Below are 18085 nucleotides of genomic sequence, written 5' to 3'. Positions count from 1 at the left end.
TACACTTGGAGAGTTAACAGGATGTTATGTGGTGAGAGAGCAAGAGGAAAATGTCCTATAATATCTGTGCCCTTTATAAATTAAATCTGAGGGCATTAAAAATGGTTATAACAATGAAATGGATTACTTATCAAATGAAAACAGAAAGAGAAAGAGATTAGTGAAGATATTTGCCTCTAAAAATCTGAAAACTGTGCAACTTAGAGCAGAGGTAATAAAGATGATTATTTCTAAGAAATAGATCCAAAGTAGCTCCATTCAATTCACAGCAGGAACATCCAAAGTAGCAATTAATGCAGCCACTGGTGTGGAATTGTTTTCTAAATGCCATCCTGTTGTATGTTCCTCTTCTTCTTCTTCTTTTTAATAGACTCATGGTGAAATCATATCAATTATTTACTAAAGTTTCAGCATTGATTATCAATATAACCATCCAAAAATATGTATATGAAATAAAAATGAAAGAAACCTAGCAGCCACTGCTTATCAAAGACTATAAAGGGTCACCGGGCAAGGTGGCACACACCTATAATGCTAGGAGCTTGGGAGGCTGAGGCAGGAGAATTGCAAGTTCAAAGCCAGTCACAGCAAAAGCAAGGTGCTCAGCAGCTCAGTGAGACCCTGTCTCTAAATAAAATACAAAATAGGGCTGGGGATGTGGTTCAGTGGTCAAGTGCCCCTGAGTTCAATCCCTGGTACCACCCCCTGCTCTACCCCCCCCCCCCCAAAAAAAAAGACTACAAGGGTAGTGCTTGAAACTCCCTGAGATTTGGACATGGGAAGGTAGGTCTTGTATTTCAGTGGCACATTGAGCCAGTGAGGCTGCTGGACTGGATTGGGGAATATATGAGTTCTCATCCCCTAAACTTGGCCACAAATATTGGGAGATGCTGGCCAAAAGAAAGTTCCCAAACCTCATTCCCTCATTCTCAAACTCAACTTACCCATTTAGAAGATGTAGGGAGAAAAAAAAAATAGCACCATATTAAACAATGTGGGCACAGGCCTCGATTGCGAGGGTCTTCATGCTAGCTTTTGAGCCCGCAAAGTATTTGTCTTTGGGCACATTAAGTGACCTTTCTATTCCACACTGTAAACTGAATATAAGTAGTACTTAGCACATATGTCATTGTGAGGACTGACTGAAAGATGTGAAATTAGTTGTAAAAATCTTAGAATAGCAAGTAGTCCATAGTAAGGATTTTACAAGTGTTCATGATCATCTATTAAAAGAACATATTTTTCTAGTTCTGAAATTCAATGTAGTATACTTGGAACTCTTTTCTCTTTATTCCAAGACTTGAAACAAAACTACAAATGTGATGGGATGCATTTGCTCAGCTGGGAGATGAACACCTTGAGTCATTCAGCATGCATCAATTTCCTTCAAATGAGTGATGTGCCTTGACTGACATTCTCACCAAACAGAAAATCAGTCTCAAAAATTGGTTGGTGAGTTTTGAGAAAAAGAAGATATGGGGAAGGGAGAGGTAGGGGTGGGATTTTTATAAGGATGATAGAGAAAATTATTTAAAAAGAAATAAAGACTCAGAACTCCCTCAGAGTCAGTGCACTAACAATTTTCACTTGTTAAGGAAAGATGTTTTCCTCGGTCGTTTTTTCCCTTCTAACCAATAGCTGAGATATAATTACACATCTCTTCATTCCCTAAAACCAGGATAGGAGAGCAAGTCCATTAGGAAACCCAAGGGAGTGGTACCATGCAAGAGGCATCATTAAGGAAGAAGTTACCAAAAGCTACTTTGCATCCTTTGTAGAACTAGGTTGAATATTGGAATGGAAGGAAGAAAGGAAGGAAGGAAGTATTAGCTGAATCAAAAATTCATACAAGAATGGCTGTCACCATACATGAGAGCACTAGTAATTGAGAATAAGCATCTTTATGATCTAGGTCACCTGACCAGTAAGATGCTGAGTGAAATTTGTACCGGGGTCTGAAATCTTACCCTACCATATTGTTCTTAGGTGCACCAACAAGAGGATCCATAAAATGGGTGGAAGAGATGAACAATAAAGATGATAAAGAACCTAATGAGGAACTTAGAAAACAAAAATGTCAGTCTTAGGCCACCATAGAAAGAGCAAGAAAAACATTTCTCTTTCTTATTCTCTTTGTACTTCCCAAGCAGCAATCCCTCAATGCCCCTAATCACAACATAACTTTTTTCTCTCCCCAGCCACACTAGGGAATCATCAAAATTCCTCTTTTCCAATAACAGATCTATGCTGCTAAAAAAGGGAAATAACTCAAAAAACCAGATCTCCTACAACTGACAACACCACTCACTTTGTCATACCTTGCTGCAAATCCTAATAAAAAGTTTGAAGGCCTCATCATACTAGAAATTTTCTCCCATAATTTAAAGGAACTGTAAAATTGAAGTTACAGCAAACCAACTAATTCTGTTCATAAATCAGAGTGACACAGAGGAACAAGTAAGGATGGAAGGGGAGAATGGTAATTACACTGTGAGGTGGGTTTTGTTGTTGTTGTTTCAAGTAAGTTTGCTGGGTATATGGTTCACATTCACTTCTCTTGACCTGTGCCTTAGACAACACAATAAAAAGGCAAACAAACTGATCCTCATGGGCTATTCAATAGTTCTTCCATTCCCTTATTCTCTACTTCTTCTGTTTTGTTTTGTTTTGTTGTTTTCAGTGCTGGAGATTGAATTGTTAGGCAAGCGCTCTAACACCAGCAACATAGCCTGCCCCCTGCAATTTATGTTTTCTTCTTCCTTTAAAAAAAAATACCTTGTCATTTTTAATAATCTCTTCTAGCTCCTTCAAAAGATTAGGTGATGTTGAACCTGCAAAGGTTTTTGTTGTTGTTGTTATCGTTTTGTGTGTGTGTGTGTGTGTTTTAAGAACTTTCATATTTTGAATTAAAATCAACACCATTGAACAATTTACCTACTGCTCTCTAGTGATGATACCCTGTCTCTGGGCACCAGAAAACCATTGCTCATCAGGCACAGTGGTGCATCCCTGTAATCCCAGCAGCTTGGGAAGCTGAGGCAGGAGGATCACAAGTTCAAAGCCAGAAATTTAGAAAATCCCTAAAAACTTGTCTTAAAACATAAATAATTATAAATAAATAAGTAGGGTTAGGGATGTGGCTCAGTGGTTCAATCCCTGGAACAAAAAAAAGAAAAAAAAAGAAAGAAAGAAAGAAAGAGGATAGGAAAGAAAGTCACTTCTCATTTGACATCATCTTATGTCTGTGTATGTGGCCTCTGTGATGGGAGATGGCATCTAAGTTAGCTGTGTTATCATAACAAAGTATCATGAATTAGGTGGCTTAAACAAGATAAATTAATTTATCATGATCCTGGAAGCTGGAAAGTCCAAGATCAAGTTTTCAAAAGGGTTATTTTTTTTTTCTCTAGTGAGTGCTCCCTTCATGGGGAATAGACTTTTCTCTGTGTTCTTTGAGCCAGAACAAGACTAAGAAAGGGGGAGAAAGGGAAGAAGAAAGAGGGAGAGAAGGAGAGAGAGAACACACTTATACTTTCTCTTCTTATAAGGCAAGGGATCCTGTAGATTGGGACCCCACCATATGATCTCATTTAACCTTAATTACATCCTCAAAGCCCTATCTTCCCATAGTCACATTAGTAAGTAGGGCTTCAACATCTGAGTTTTGATTGAGACAAAATTTAGTTTACAGCTAGTGGGGTGGGGATTCTCTAAATAACTAGAATTTCATGTAGAAAGAGTTCAAGCAATGAACATTTAATCTTCAAATATAATCCTGGAAGCTTGTACCATGTGGAGCAAAGCAGCTGTACAATTTGTTCGACTTGTCATTGTTGGTGTTTGAAGAGGACTCTGGTACTTTACTGGTTACTCTTTGTTCCATGTCCGTGTTCGTAGAATAGAAAGTGAGAAAGGAAAGAGAACTGAAGTCACAAACACAACACTATAAAATGTGTCCCTCTTCCTTCAAGGAAAAATGGAAGAAAAGAAAGAAGAATCCCTGAATGTCTCTTGTCTTGCTCCCACTTTGAAAGTGGGTAGACTCTCCATCACAGTCTCCTTACTAATGGTCAAGAAAGTCCCACCCTTTTGTATATAATCATTTAACATTAATTTTCATAGTTTTTTCTAGTATGAGCCATTGTGCTAGGAGTACAGAAACAAATGGATACAAAATCTTTTCTTTTAAGGACTTTGCAGTCTTATAGCATATCAGAATTAATGAATGTTAGAAGAAATCTGGCTACAGATAAAGAATTCAAGCCCAGAAAGATTAACTTTTAGCCAAGAGGACGTAAAGGGTGGGGACAGAGCCAGTTAATGCCCAGCCTACTGACCCCTAATTCAGTCTTAATTCCCCTAATTAGTATGGCTCAGAGTTCCAGCCTGTCCAATCACTCACCCAAGGTTCATTAAGGGCCTACTAGGTGCTAGGTGTCCTGAATAAATGGAATAGAATGATTTAGTAATTTAACTAAATATTTAATAATTTATTTGAGGAGATATGAGTACAGCAAATGAAACTCTTATCAAATATAATAAGGCATTGTTTAAAGTGAGAGGGTTTCTCTTATAACCATATGTATGTGTGTATAAGTATATATGTGTATATATATATGTATATATGTATGTATATATGTGTGTATATATGTACATAAATACATATATACACATAATGCATATATATATATATATATATATATATATATATACACACACACACACACACACACACACACATAATGCATGTACAAAATAAACTGATTACCAAATTTACCTCTACAGCCAGGCATGGTGGCATAGGCTTGTAATCCCAGAGGCTCAGGAGACTGAGACAGGAGAATCACAAGTTCAAAGCCAGCCTCAGCAAGGTGAGGTGCTAAGCAGCTCAGTGAGACTCTGTCTCTAAATAAAATACAAAATAGGGCTGGGGATGTTGCTCAGTGGTCGAGTGCCCCTGAGTTCAATCCCCAGTACCAAAAAAAAAAAAAAAATTACCTCTACAGTGATCATCATGGTTAAAGTAATCTTGTTAGAAGACAGACTTTCTCTTTTCATCTTTATCACTCAGTATACTATCACTAAAATATACCTGTTTGAGGGAAACCATTTTAAAGTCATACTAACCCATGGTAGTCCATCATCTCATATATGGAACACTTATAAAAATTTATAAGACACATAAAATTGCTCAATTTAAGGTTTTATTTATTTATTTATTTATTTTGGGGTTGTACTGACAGAACCCGGTGGTGCTCCATCCCCTAAGCTACATTCCTAGCCTTTCTTTTGGAGACAGAGTCTTGCTAAATTGCCCCAGCTGGCCTCAAACTTGCCATCCTCTTACTCTCAGCAGAAGTAGCTAGGATTACAGGCATGAACCACTATACCTGGCTTCAATTTAAGTTTTTCTAGGTGTCCCACATGTGGGATGATGGAACATCACAGGTTGACAGGGGGCAGGGAGAACAATAATGAAAACATCTGCAATTGAAGTACAGTAAACTGGACTGAACTTAGCCTACCTGGATACCTGTTTTCTGAAGATCCTTAGTGAAAAATCAAGTCATGTTTAGGGAATACATGAAAAGCCTGCTCAACCCCAAAAAGGCATAAAGGAGAACTCAAGGTTTGAAAGGTAAGGCTTAGAGACTCCAGGTTCAGTAATATCTAAATGCTAACTGTCATTTATGCTCTGGATCGCCCTTCAACCTCTTATACCTCAGTTTCTTCATCTATGAAATGGCACTAATCAGAGGATTAACTCAGAAGGATTCAGTGAAATGATACATTTAAAGTGCTTGAGTAACCTACTGAAATGTTATTTCCACAATTGGTAACTGTTAAACACGGCTTTTGTGACCTCTCTTGCTTGCCAGCCTACTCCCCCACTTTTTCCTTTAAGCCATTTCTCTGATCCTGTCCTTTCCTCTGTTTTCTCTTCCTGACCTGAAAATAGCTGTGCCCTGTTCTTTTCCAGGGTGGGTAGCAACACTGGGGCCTCAGAACAGGTGCTATCATGCTCCATTCTGCTGCTTGCTTTGCCCTCCAGGTGACAGGAGAGAACTGCAGGGCTGCATTCAGCATGGACAACACCTGTCCTCTTTGTCACCACAGCTAGGCTCACACTGGCGCTGAGTCATGCTGCTGCTCACAACGGAGGAGTTTTCAAAGACTCACAAGACTCTAAGAAGTGGACTTGAGAGGACAGTCTGTCCATTGCTCTCTCTAGGTCAGACTACTCTTCAGTCTACCATGAAGCAAAAATAGATAGAGGGAGATTCTGTCACTCACCAAGGATTGGCGAATCTTCAACATCAGGACATTTCTTATAATGCCTAAGCAAAATTTCAGATTTGCATCTTAACTCATTTTTTAAATTTACTTTTCATAGTGAAAAATAACCTTGATTCTAACTGTAAACATACATTATTAGATATATAGTTTAACACACATGTGTTATATATATATGTGTGTGTGTGTATGTGTGTGTGTATGCACAAAGTATTGTTTACTAATAAAGTACTTGAGTTCTAGAGCCATATTCATGATGTTAAATCCCAGCCACCTCTTGGTAATGTGTTTTCTCTCTAAAAACTAGTAGTAATAATCTCATGAGAAATGATCTTCATATTAGAGTTCTCATCTCAGAACAAGTTCAATGATATTAACCATTGTTCTGGTTTAGACATGTAAACATATATTGGGAGTATGGGAGGCTTTTTAAATTTTATTTTCTGCAACTTAAATGGCTATAGTATGATTATGGAATCAATATAAAAGTTGCCAAGGGGACTGACAGAAGACCCATACTGGGTTTTCAGTGGCCAGGGGAAGTTTCTTAGTGACTGTGATGTCATATAAGATTGGAACAGAATAAAAGAGGAATATGGCTAGTCTGTGGTCAGCTAATTAGCTGAAATGGTTAAGCAAAATTTTAGAAGCTAGAGAAAGCATTCATCATATAAAGAAGTGAATGTAGTTCAGAGTGCTGGATTTAGAATGCTCATGGAAGAGGGGCAAGGTATGATAGTAAATAGGAAATGATGGACTTTGTAAAGCAGACTAAGGGGCTTGGATTTCATTCTGAAGAATGAAAAGTAGGGGACCTACTGAAACACAGATGTTGCTTCCATCTGACAGATGAGAAAACTGAGGCCAGGAAGCCAAATGACTGTCTTCAAGCTGGATATCAAAGAGCAGGACTACCCTTCCTGTATATCCTTGCCCTAAGCCCAATGTTCTTTATATTATGCCAGGATTATCAAGGGCATAGTTTTCTTTCCTTCACCATCGTGCCAGAAAGTATATCACTAGGGTCTTTATTTGAGTTTATGTTGAATTAATGTATTAGATTTAGATAGGGAGAAAGACAGATCTAACATAGGTTCTTGAAAAAATTCTTCAAGTTATATTATAGCCCAATGTGAGGATGTGGGCTCAGTTACATCACTTGTAGGTTATATGAATGCCAAGCTCATACACAGCTATTTATTAAATGATGAATATTGATACTAGCCTTTTCTAAATGCATGATGCATATGCTTTTCAGAGTAAACACTTAAAAGACAAATAAATATAAAAAATAAAACAAAAACAAAGGAAAGAAATCATAGATTACTGATGAGGAAGTGAAGTTTCACAACGTTAAGTACTTTAGTACTCTTACATATTATTATGACACCAGAAATTGCATTTTTCAATTTATCTTAAAGTTTCTTCAGCTGGCCTTTTAGAGTAACACAATCTGGAGACTGACTAAATTAAGCCATTTAAGTTGAAATGTGACAACAGGCAGAAAGGTAGAACACAAATTTCTGAATTAATTACACAAGATCAAAATTGAAAAAAAGGGGGGGATGATTACATGAATGGAGGTGTTCTATTATAGCCAAACAGTCTTATTTTTTTATCATTTTAAAAAATGATTTTCTTCACAGAATTTGTTGGTATGAACGAACTGTCTTTTTAATGAAGAATAACAAAGAGTCTTTTGCTTTCCTTTTTTAGAAAAATGGAAACATGAATCACCTAACATCTTTGACTCATTCTAAAAAGAAAGCACTTCTACAAACTGTCACACTTTCAGGACCTTTTTGATGAAAGACATCTTTAGATTCTATAGGAATAAGCAAAGAGTGTAAATGCCAATGTTTAGGTTGTAAGACTATGACAATTACAAGCTATTCTTAAGGAATAACAGGCTACAAACAATATCTTGCTACATTTTTTTTTCCACCTAGAGAGTAACAAGAATGTGAAATCTTCAGCAACAGTAAAGACAAGTGTCTGTTCAAGATAGCTTGGGGACAGTCTAATCTGAAATAAGGGGGTTGAGTTACACAATAAGAAACTTTGATTCTGTAAACCTCATGACTTTGGAGTTCTAGTATGCAAGACAAAAAGGAATGGTTACCCTTATTCAGACAAGGCCATGTAGGGATCAGGGAGAATTATAAGTGGATGGAAGAGAGTAAGAGTCTCAGGGAGACAGTTTTGTAACAGCTTGGACTGACTTGGGTTCAAACCCCACTACTAATAGTTACTAGTAGTTCTTTGTCCTTGGCCCAGCTATTCTCCTCTCTAGGATGCAGGAAAAATAACTTATATCTAATATGATTTCAATAAAGATTAAATTAAATCTTACGTATAATGTGTGTAAACAGTGGCTTTATTAATGTTATTGTCATGATTATCATGATGGACATTACACAATGTGACTGCATTCAACTGCATTAGCTGATCCAACCAGAAATAGGACATACTATGTGTTTAGGATGACATGCAGGCTTGCACATTCCCAATTAGCTTTTCAATTAACCCCAGCCTGAAGAAAACACTTCCCAGACCATATCTGAATGTGAAAATAGAAACAAAGGGCTCTGATGGGTGCAGGTTGTTTTATTTGAGTTGGAGGGGAAAAAAGCCAAATTTACAGAGGATACTAAAAATCACAACCAGTTTCCATGAAAGATTTATGTCCTCAAATGCTAAAATATGCTTTGAGTATATCAATAGTTATTTACAACTTATTAGTCATTCTCCAAATAAAACTCAATAATTATCATATGCATCTTTTTCCACCCTGACCATATATCTATAACATCACTTCATGCCCCCCACCATGTTTGAAACTATGTAATTTCTGATGCCACAGAAATACTTCATATGAATTAATTCAGCTTGCAGCATTGTTTGGTAACAACCTTACCAAAATATATTACTGAATTTTTAGATAAAATATGAATTCACAATTATTGGTTTAAATAAGCCATGTGACAAAATTAGATATATAAAAAACAAAACTATATCCATTTACCAAGCAATTGACTGAGTGCCTACATTTTTCAAGGTAATACATCTTTAATTTATTCTAGTAACTCTCTGAATACAAATTTCATGGGGGGAAAAAAAAGGATTCTATTTTCATGTTGGTTATCAGCACCTAGTGTTCAAAATTAATCCTTCTTCCAGCCCTCTTGGCTAGCACAGGGCAGTAGAGTTAATATTTTTCCTGCAGGCTTTATCAGTCTGAGAGCTAAACTTTGGTTCTCTAAAGTTAATTTCCTGATGTGACTGTATCTTACTCTATGGGTAAGATAAATAAAGACTTTAAAACCCTTAACCTCACATGTGGTTTCTTCATGTCTGTTCTAATTGTTAGCCATTGTTGCAATGAAGGGGATGTCCTAGAGCCCCTCGCTACCTCCTTCCAGACTCAAGAAGCAGAAACCAGTGTCACTGTATTGGAATAGCATCCTTTAAACTCTGTACAGAGTTCCATAGAGCTGCTATGTTCCACGTTGAGGCCCAAGCCTGAATTAAGTGGCACTGGGAGCTTCAACTTTTCTTTGCATATGAATTTGGTATAAGGCATTATCTCCCCATGGCTTTCAGAGCCATTTGCGGTCCTGACAGTTCTCTCATCCACACAACCTATAATTTTTTATAGGAAGAAGCACTTTTTCAAAACATTAGCTCTAATAAAAGACCTACTTGCAAGATTCTTTCTTTAAAAATTACTGAGGGAGAAAAAAAACACACCCCAAACTGAATTGTTCAATATATATGGTACTGGAACATGATAGGTTTACAATCATTTTACTGTGAATTATAGGATTGGGAAAGGGACAAATTCTACCCCAACAATCCCCTTCCTCTCCTCTACCAAAATTGCCAATAAATAACAAGTCAGTTATGATTCTATGACCTCAAATCTGTAATTCTAAAAGTCTCCGGTCCTGAAGTCAGAACTCTAGTGATATTTTCTTTTTTCACACTACAGACGATGTACTAACCATCACAGAATTCTTATTTTATCAACATTCCCACATTGAAGGAATGCACAGTAAGTTAAAATCAAGGCATTCTTGTAGCTGAAAGAAAGGACTATGCCACAGACTCAAAAAGCTAACTCTGGGTCAAGCCTAAGAGTGAGTGTATATATGTATACACACACACCCCCCCCCACACACACACACACATAGCAGGAAGGAGATAGAGCTAAAGATCACATCCTCAGGACAATATGCAAAATCTCTGCTTCACAAGATTTTTTTTTTTTTTAACCTTTGTAAATTTCCCCAGAACCTATCAAATTGGATACTGATTTCCTAAATATGACAATTTGGCCAGTACCCTGGAAAATATGGGAAAAAATAAATCTATACACCATCAACTTCAGTTATGTTAGGCTGGTAATATACATTTCAGGACTTACAGACCATTTTAATAGAGAAATATAACTCATGAGGTAAGTCTACAAAGAAATTCTCTGAAAAAAAAAAAAACTAGTCATGCTGAATAAAAGAAAGGAAAGGTTTTCTCTAAATGGCTATGATTATCTGATTATAAACATAATACTTGCTCATGGCTAACACTTTTAAAATGATGATTTTGTTGATTTGAAAAAATATCAAACACTCTAGTGAGGTCTGGTCAATGTTACTGAAACTCTCAAAAATGTGTTCCTAGGACACAGGCTAGAACACATGTACTGAAGAAAGGCTCAGGTATTTATAACGCTCCCTTCAGAACTAAAGATCACAGCAATAAAAATAATGCAGTACAGCAACAAGTTTACTCAAGAGCTCCCTGAATAAGCAAAAATTGCAGCTGCTCAATTTCTTTCATCCTATGTAATCTAAAGGAATATTAAGTCTCTGTTGAGACACTCTATCAAATTCATGATTTCACCAAATATTTTGAATAATCAATGATCCTCCTTAACCCTAAATGCTCCCTTCCCTAGCAAGCTAGGCTCTAAGAGTTATCCCTTCTTTAAGTGCCGTGGACCACATTCACAGTGAGAGGCAGGTTCTCATCCCAGGCTAAGGAAGACTGCGTCTGTACTCAGACCAATAGTCCAGAGCAGGCACTTGGCAAATCGGAAAGGCAGTCTTCATCCCCACTCATTCCATACCTTCTCTGATTTTGCCTTCCTGGCGTTGTGCACGAACCTGCGACCCAGCTTCTTGGCATACCAGATAGAGGCAAACATAGTGATGCCAATGGAAGGGATTCACAATGAAGCTGCTGCACAATCAACTTCCCACCTCGGCTCAGAGGCAAGCGGAATCCGGAATCCGGCTGGAGCTGTCACTTGCAGGCTGTTGCTTTCTCAGTTCCTCCCATGCTGGTTAGCTGAGGGAGAGGGTGGGAGGAGGGAGGGGTTGGGGGGAAAAGGCAGTCCTGTTTGGCCAGTCTGCAGGTATATTTACATCCTGCCAGCAGGAGGTCCGGGTGAGGCGGCGCTGCCTTCCTTGCCAGCTCTCACACATCCAGTTGGCTAAGTATCTGTCCGCAGTTCTTCAGCACTGTCGCCACCAAACTCCATGCGTGTTAGGAGGAAGGGAAGCTGCAGTCAACTCCTCCCAGAGGCAGCTCACCTTTGGCTCCGGTCTCAGGCAGTTGCACTCTTCGCTTGGCTTCCCTCAGTCTTGACAGTACGTGCTGGCGGCAGTGACCGTGAGAAGACAGATCCACATACAGCCTTGCAGGTAAATCAGCCAATACAGGAGCTGCCAGGCAAGGGGGAGAGAGCTGCCAGGCTCAGGGAGAGGCAGGGCCACCAGGAATCTGGCCCTGCAGGCACAAACAGGTGTCCCTGGAGCCCAAACCTCACTCAAATTCTCTAAGATGACTACTGGTGGGGGTTGGGGGTGGGCTAGAAACATAAGCTTTCTTCCCTGTGTCTTCCTCAATCCATTTGGTAGAAGGAAATAGTTTCATCTCTGCCCATCAGCCAGCCTTATCCACAGCTTGCAAGAGAGGCACTTTGTTTCGATAGAGACTGACCTGGGACAAAGGGCAAAGTGAGCAGAATGAAATGTCCTTCCAAATGTTTCAGTGAAAGTCCTTCATTTTCCAAGGCATTGGATTTACCTTTAAAAGAACTGGAATCTCTTTTACTGCACAGATTTTCAGCTTGGGAACTGAAATATGGAAAGGGGTTTAAAGCTACCTTTAAACTAAAATAGACTAATCTACTTTTTCTTTTCTTTTTTTAACACCAGGTTTTCTTGCAATGACATCCAGTGTTAAATGGACAATTGTAATATTACCTTTGGGAAGGAAGATTTATGCCAGCTCTTAAATCATGTTTCTTTGAAGAATTTTCATGCTTAATTCTAACACCAGGAATTTCCAACTTTAATGATCTTATTAGAGTTTAGACTATCATGTGAGGCACTTTTAAGGTAAAGTCAATTTAAAGAGACAAATGTTTTTACCAATGAGAGAGAAAGTTTAAGCCCTTTGCCAATTCTACTAAAGGAAAAAAATAAATTGTTCTTGTTAGCAAGTATAACCTGCCTTCTAGTGACACACAAATAAGACTCCATCCAGTAAATGTTTTCTAGTTGATTTGGCAGAAGAGTCCTATGAGCACATATGGATCAGAGAACATCAACACAATTGCAGACACTAAGAAAAGAATTCCTTCTCACAACAAAGTCACCAAGGTCTATCTCTTACAAGGGTTGAGTCTGGAATCAGTGAAAAGATATTGTAGGGCTGGGATTGTAGCTCAATGGTAGAGCACTTGCCTAGCATGTGTAAGGCACTGGGTTTGATTCTCAGCACCACATATAAATAAATAAAATAAAGGTCCATCGACAGATAAAAATATATATAATAGGACATCAGATACCTCATAGTCAGTTGGAGGTACAATATGGCATTGTGGGATAGGACACTGGTAGTCAGAATTCATAGCCATGTTAGTCACTAAAGTAACCCTGTGCCTATAACATTGATCTGTACAATGTATTCAATGGATGTTGATTGAAAAAATAAATAATCTGGTTTCTGACCCTGACATTACTTCTAGATTGTCTCCTTGTTCTCTTAGGGCTTGATTTGCCTCATCTGTAAATTAAGAAAATAGGGTAGATGATGTTTCAAGCCCTTTCCTGCCCCATGAGTCTGTAGTTCTGATTGTGGGTCTTCATATGAATAAAAGGCAAAAAATTTCCAGTGCTCACCAGAAACATAGGCTGAGGTGAAATGTTCCAGTGCCCTGCAAGGCCAAGAGTGGCACCCTTGGAATAGCCAAGCATCTTCTACCTTCTCTGGCACACCTCACTGCCACCCAGGGTTTGCTTTTGCCTTTAGCTATTCCTTTTGCTCTGTGATCTCACTTCCTAAAGCACTGCTTTCCATTAATTTCTTTTTGACATTCTTTAGACAACCCCTGTGCACAGTTTTCCATATTATATCCTGTACTCTTGGGAAGAAAAGGACCACAGAAATCTAACAAATAAACACATGATAATTTCTGTTTAGGTTTCAAAGAGCTTCACAGCAGGACCATAGCTTACCCAATCTGAGCCCTGCTGCAGTTCAAGGAGTATTCAACTGATTGTATAAAAGGATAGGGGGAACCAATCCTACTTAAAGAATGAAAGTTTTGTTTTCCAAATTCTAAGATGGAATCAGACAATAAAGAGTTGAGACAGAAAGTACTGAACTTTTAAACCATTAATAATACCATAAAGGGAAGCAAATAATGCTAATTTACTATAGTGGGAATGACAGATTGTAAAATATATTTTTTTTTGCATTCTCCTAGAAAATTAAGATAAACTAAATCATGAGAACTGCAGTTTGGAGAGATCTCTGATAGTAGATTATTTCATTTGTTGGTTTTGCTTTTATGCTGAACTTCTCATGACCTTTGCACACCTGACCAAAACTCTTCACAGACTTTTCCAGGATGGAATTCTTTGGAAAATAAATTGAACTACCAAGTAAAAATTCAACATAAACAATAACAATAATAAGAAGATGGAGGTAGAAAAGACAGTGTGGGGTAGTCAGTACCCATACTTATGTCACACAAATGCTAAGCAAAATGTAGATATTCAAAATAAGTTTGTCTAGAACAAAGTAGGAACATTCCTAAATGAGGAGAGACTGGAAGAGTCACTAGGAGAGGAACTTATACATTTTCAATTGTAAAAGTTGTTTGAAAGATGGATAATGAATGAAGGTATCGCCATAGTTACACAACTATCTTCCCTGGGCTCTCCCTGGGAAGATGTACCTGCTGTGAAAAGGGTGGCAGCTGTCTGCAGTTAATCCTAGCAGCCTCTAACCATTGCTCTGCTGAATGAGATAAATAACTTTTTCAGCTCTGCTGTGTAAAGAAAACAAATTTTTCAGACACTTCCCATCTGGATACGATTGGTACCTGGACGGACCTTTTCCTTTATAATTTCATTTTTAATACCTCATATGACAGAAGCCTACCAGTGCTGCTGAGTTTGAGAAACACCATTAATCCTTTTAAGCAGCTTTGGGTTCATGCCTCAGCACACACACTATGTGAGCCTTCTCTGAATTCTCAAGGTAAATGCAATGTTTAAATCCAATCATTAATTATTGTACATTTTCTGCCTGGCACATGAATGTTTTCTTTAAAAAAATCGTCTAAATATACATAATTATTTTTAAAACAGAGTAAAAATTAAAACCTAGAAACAATATCTGGTAGCTTAAAAAACTATCAAGGTTCAGTGTTTAATACACACCAAAGAAAATTCATATTGAGATACAAACAAGTTAATGTATAAAATTGATCTCATGTAAGGATTTTTGTTTAGTTTATTTGCATATTTGATATGCACATTTGATAGCTTTTGGCTAACATGTGATATTAATCAATTATTAAACAGCAAGTGTAGAAAATATATACTACCTACGATTTGTGAGTAGTAGAAACACAGTATTTTTTAAACTTCATTTAAAAGAAATATCAAAAGGTTAATGTTAGTTGCCTCTGCACATGGTGGTAGAAAGGAGAAGATAAAAAAGTCATACTGTGTTTTAAGTATTTGTGTATCATGTGAGTCATCTACATGAGAACAAATTAATGTTATCATTTTTTGTAATTAATATATAACCAATTATTTCCCATAAAAATTTATTGAGTATATACCACATGTCAAATTCTAGGGACTTTAAATGAATAATATATAGGCCCTCTTCTATTATAGCCATATTATAGTTGGGGACACAGATGTATAAAGAAATAAATTTCAGTATAGAATGGCACTATAAAAGATGGGCAAAAATGATGTGGGAGCTCAGAGAGAAAAAGTACTTTGGTTTTGTTTTTATATAATGCAAACCCAATAAAAGGTGTTAGCTGGAAAAAGAAAAATAATTAGTGCCAGTGCATATAACACAGCAATGAAATAGCTAAATTTCCCCTCATGTTTTATCCCTTGGACAATAGGAAACATTGTGACTGTGAGCTTATGTGTATCTCAAAGACAATGTGTGCAAATCAAAGCAGTCACAGATATATTCCTATACTGAAGAGACACCAACTTATAGATAAGCGTGAAAAAAGTAGTTTTGAGTTACTTGACAGTAAACCCACTTACCGTAATTATATATGAGCTATACTTATATCTCTTCTTGTTTCTATTCTCAAAGTCATCAAAATTAATTTTTCAACATTTGAACATCTCATGTATCTTTCTTTTAAATTTTAACCAGTAGGGTTATATATTTCTTATTGATTTGTGAAAGTACATAGTATTCTGGACATTAGTGCTTTCTTTATGAAAGCCTTTGAACATATCTGCTCCCAATCTCTGACTGGTCTTTTAGCTTAATTCATGCTTTATCATAACAGAGACTTCATTAATTTTTAAATGTATTGAAATTTCACATTTTCCTTTGTTTATACAGCATTGCATCCTAAAAATATTTCCTATTCTAGTTCAAAAATATATTGTCTTATATGTTCTTCTGTACAATTTAAATTTTTTTTTTTTTTTTGCTTTTAACAAATGTTTTCAAGGTTTTTTGTATGTATGTGTTTTAACAACAGGCAGGAATCTATTTTGCCCTCATATGTATACTGAATTTATTTATTTGGTATATAAAAATGCTATTTATTTTCCATATTGACTTATTGCAACTCAAAGTCATAAGTCTAGAACAAAGATGTATTCATAAAATTGTGTTCTTGGTTTTTAAAAAATTATTCTTCTTTTATTTACCTATGGCAATGCCACATTGCCTATGCATTACAACAAATATTAAAACCTGAAAGGCTAATTATTCTTTTTGTTTGATATAAAAATTTTTAATTAATTTTCATAAATTTGTACAATTGAACAAATTATACAATTTATGAATTGTACAATTTTATACCACCCCTAATGTTCCATGTTATTCTTTTATGGAGTTTTAACCCCCTTTTAATGTATTACTTCCTTTTACCATGTCAGTCATCATTGCTATTTTTTTTTTTAACAATTAAAATTTACATCAACTCCAACATGCTATAAGTTCATTTTCTCATTATTTTTACTACCCTAACCTTTCTGAATTAAATTTCCTTCTTACAGATGTATACATTTTAGTAGTCTATCAACAAAAGTCTGGGATAAACATATTCATTTTTAAATATTTTTTTAACTGTCAATATTTACCTTAGACTTTAAATGTGATATAGAGAGTTCTAAAATGACATAGATTTTACTTCAGTATTTTGAAGATATTATCCCACAGTGTCTTTTGGTATCAACTTTTATTATGTGATATTTAGTGTTAATCTAATTGTTGTATTTTAAGAATCATGCCTCCTACTTGGAACTTATTATATTTATTTAATCTGATTAACGGTAAAAAAAAAACCCTGAATAATTAACTCTTCCAATGTTTCTTCTCTCTCATTCTTATGATTTTCTCTATCTACAGGCCTCTTGCATTTTCCCCCCATTCTATGGATTCATATATCTCCATTTTTTTTACCTTCTATCTTTGTGCTGCTATTTGGTTTATAGCTGCAGATCTAATTATTATCTTCTAATGTATGTTTTCATCTTAAATTTTAATCTTTTGTGATTTTTTATTGAAAGAGTATTTTTAATGTATTTACAGATGTATATTTATTTTAGATAGCTTATTTATTTTTAAAATCTGTTCAGACTTTATAATGGTGTTTTGTTCTTGTATTATGATTTTTATCCCTTCTCTACCAGGCCTTAATTTAAAACATATTTATTTTGTTGTCACTCTTATTTCCTAATTTTCTTAGGAGACTAATACCACTGATTTCACTCATGGAAGGTACTTTCTGCATGCCATGGTACATTTTTCTTCTGAGTTCTTTGAATGATTTTCAGTCCTGTGGGAGACCCAGATACTCTTAGTTCTGCAACTGCTTTTACAGAATAATTTTGCAGATCCCTCTGCTGGTTGCCCAGATATTTCATTCATCCAGGAGCACTTTTGTGGTTTTTTTTTTTTTTTTTTTTTTTTGGAGATGGTTTTACAAATAAAGGGTTAATTTTAAGTTTTGGGGATTTTTTCCCCCTTTTCCACACTTAATAGAAACATACTTCATTGTTACCTTCCCCACTGGTGAATGAAGTTTTTTTAGAACGCCTTTTATTAAATGAGTATCTTTTTTAAATTTCAGTTTTATGCAATGAGCCTTGGTTTCATTTTTCTTCCTTTGGCAGTCCTAAAGTCAAGCATCCTGCCTTGCATGGGCATACAAACCCCACACGCAAAGCCTTTACCAAAATTCATATACCCCTGGAATAAAATAACCAGTCTGGTA

At 36.4% G+C, this 18085-nt stretch overlaps 1 protein-coding gene across 15 annotated transcripts in view; it reads right to left on the bottom strand.

Moving 5' to 3' along the window:
- Dlg2 (discs large MAGUK scaffold protein 2) overlaps window positions 1–18085 on the bottom strand; it is a 2050987-nt gene that overhangs the window by 909518 nt on the left and 1123384 nt on the right. The window contains exon 1 of one of the 15 annotated variants that reach the window (XM_058577392.1): window positions 11423–12576. The exons of 13 other annotated variants lie outside the window; for them this stretch is intronic. In XM_058577392.1, coding sequence (XP_058433375.1) covers window positions 11423–11500 — 78 coding nt within the window. In that variant the 5' untranslated portion in view covers window positions 11501–12576. Of the gene's footprint in view, window positions 1–11422; window positions 12577–18085 lie in introns of those variants that run through there. One more of the 15 variants, XM_058577395.1, reaches the window with a different exon arrangement.

Source organism: Marmota monax, unplaced genomic scaffold (assembly GCF_021218885.2).
Source record: "Marmota monax isolate L192 unplaced genomic scaffold, Marmota_monax_Labrador192_F-V1.1 WCK01_AAM20220418_F8-fsc00096, whole genome shotgun sequence".
NCBI classification, from domain to species: Eukaryota; Metazoa; Chordata; class Mammalia; order Rodentia; family Sciuridae; genus Marmota; species Marmota monax.
This window is presented reverse-complemented; position numbering and strand designations above follow the sequence as displayed.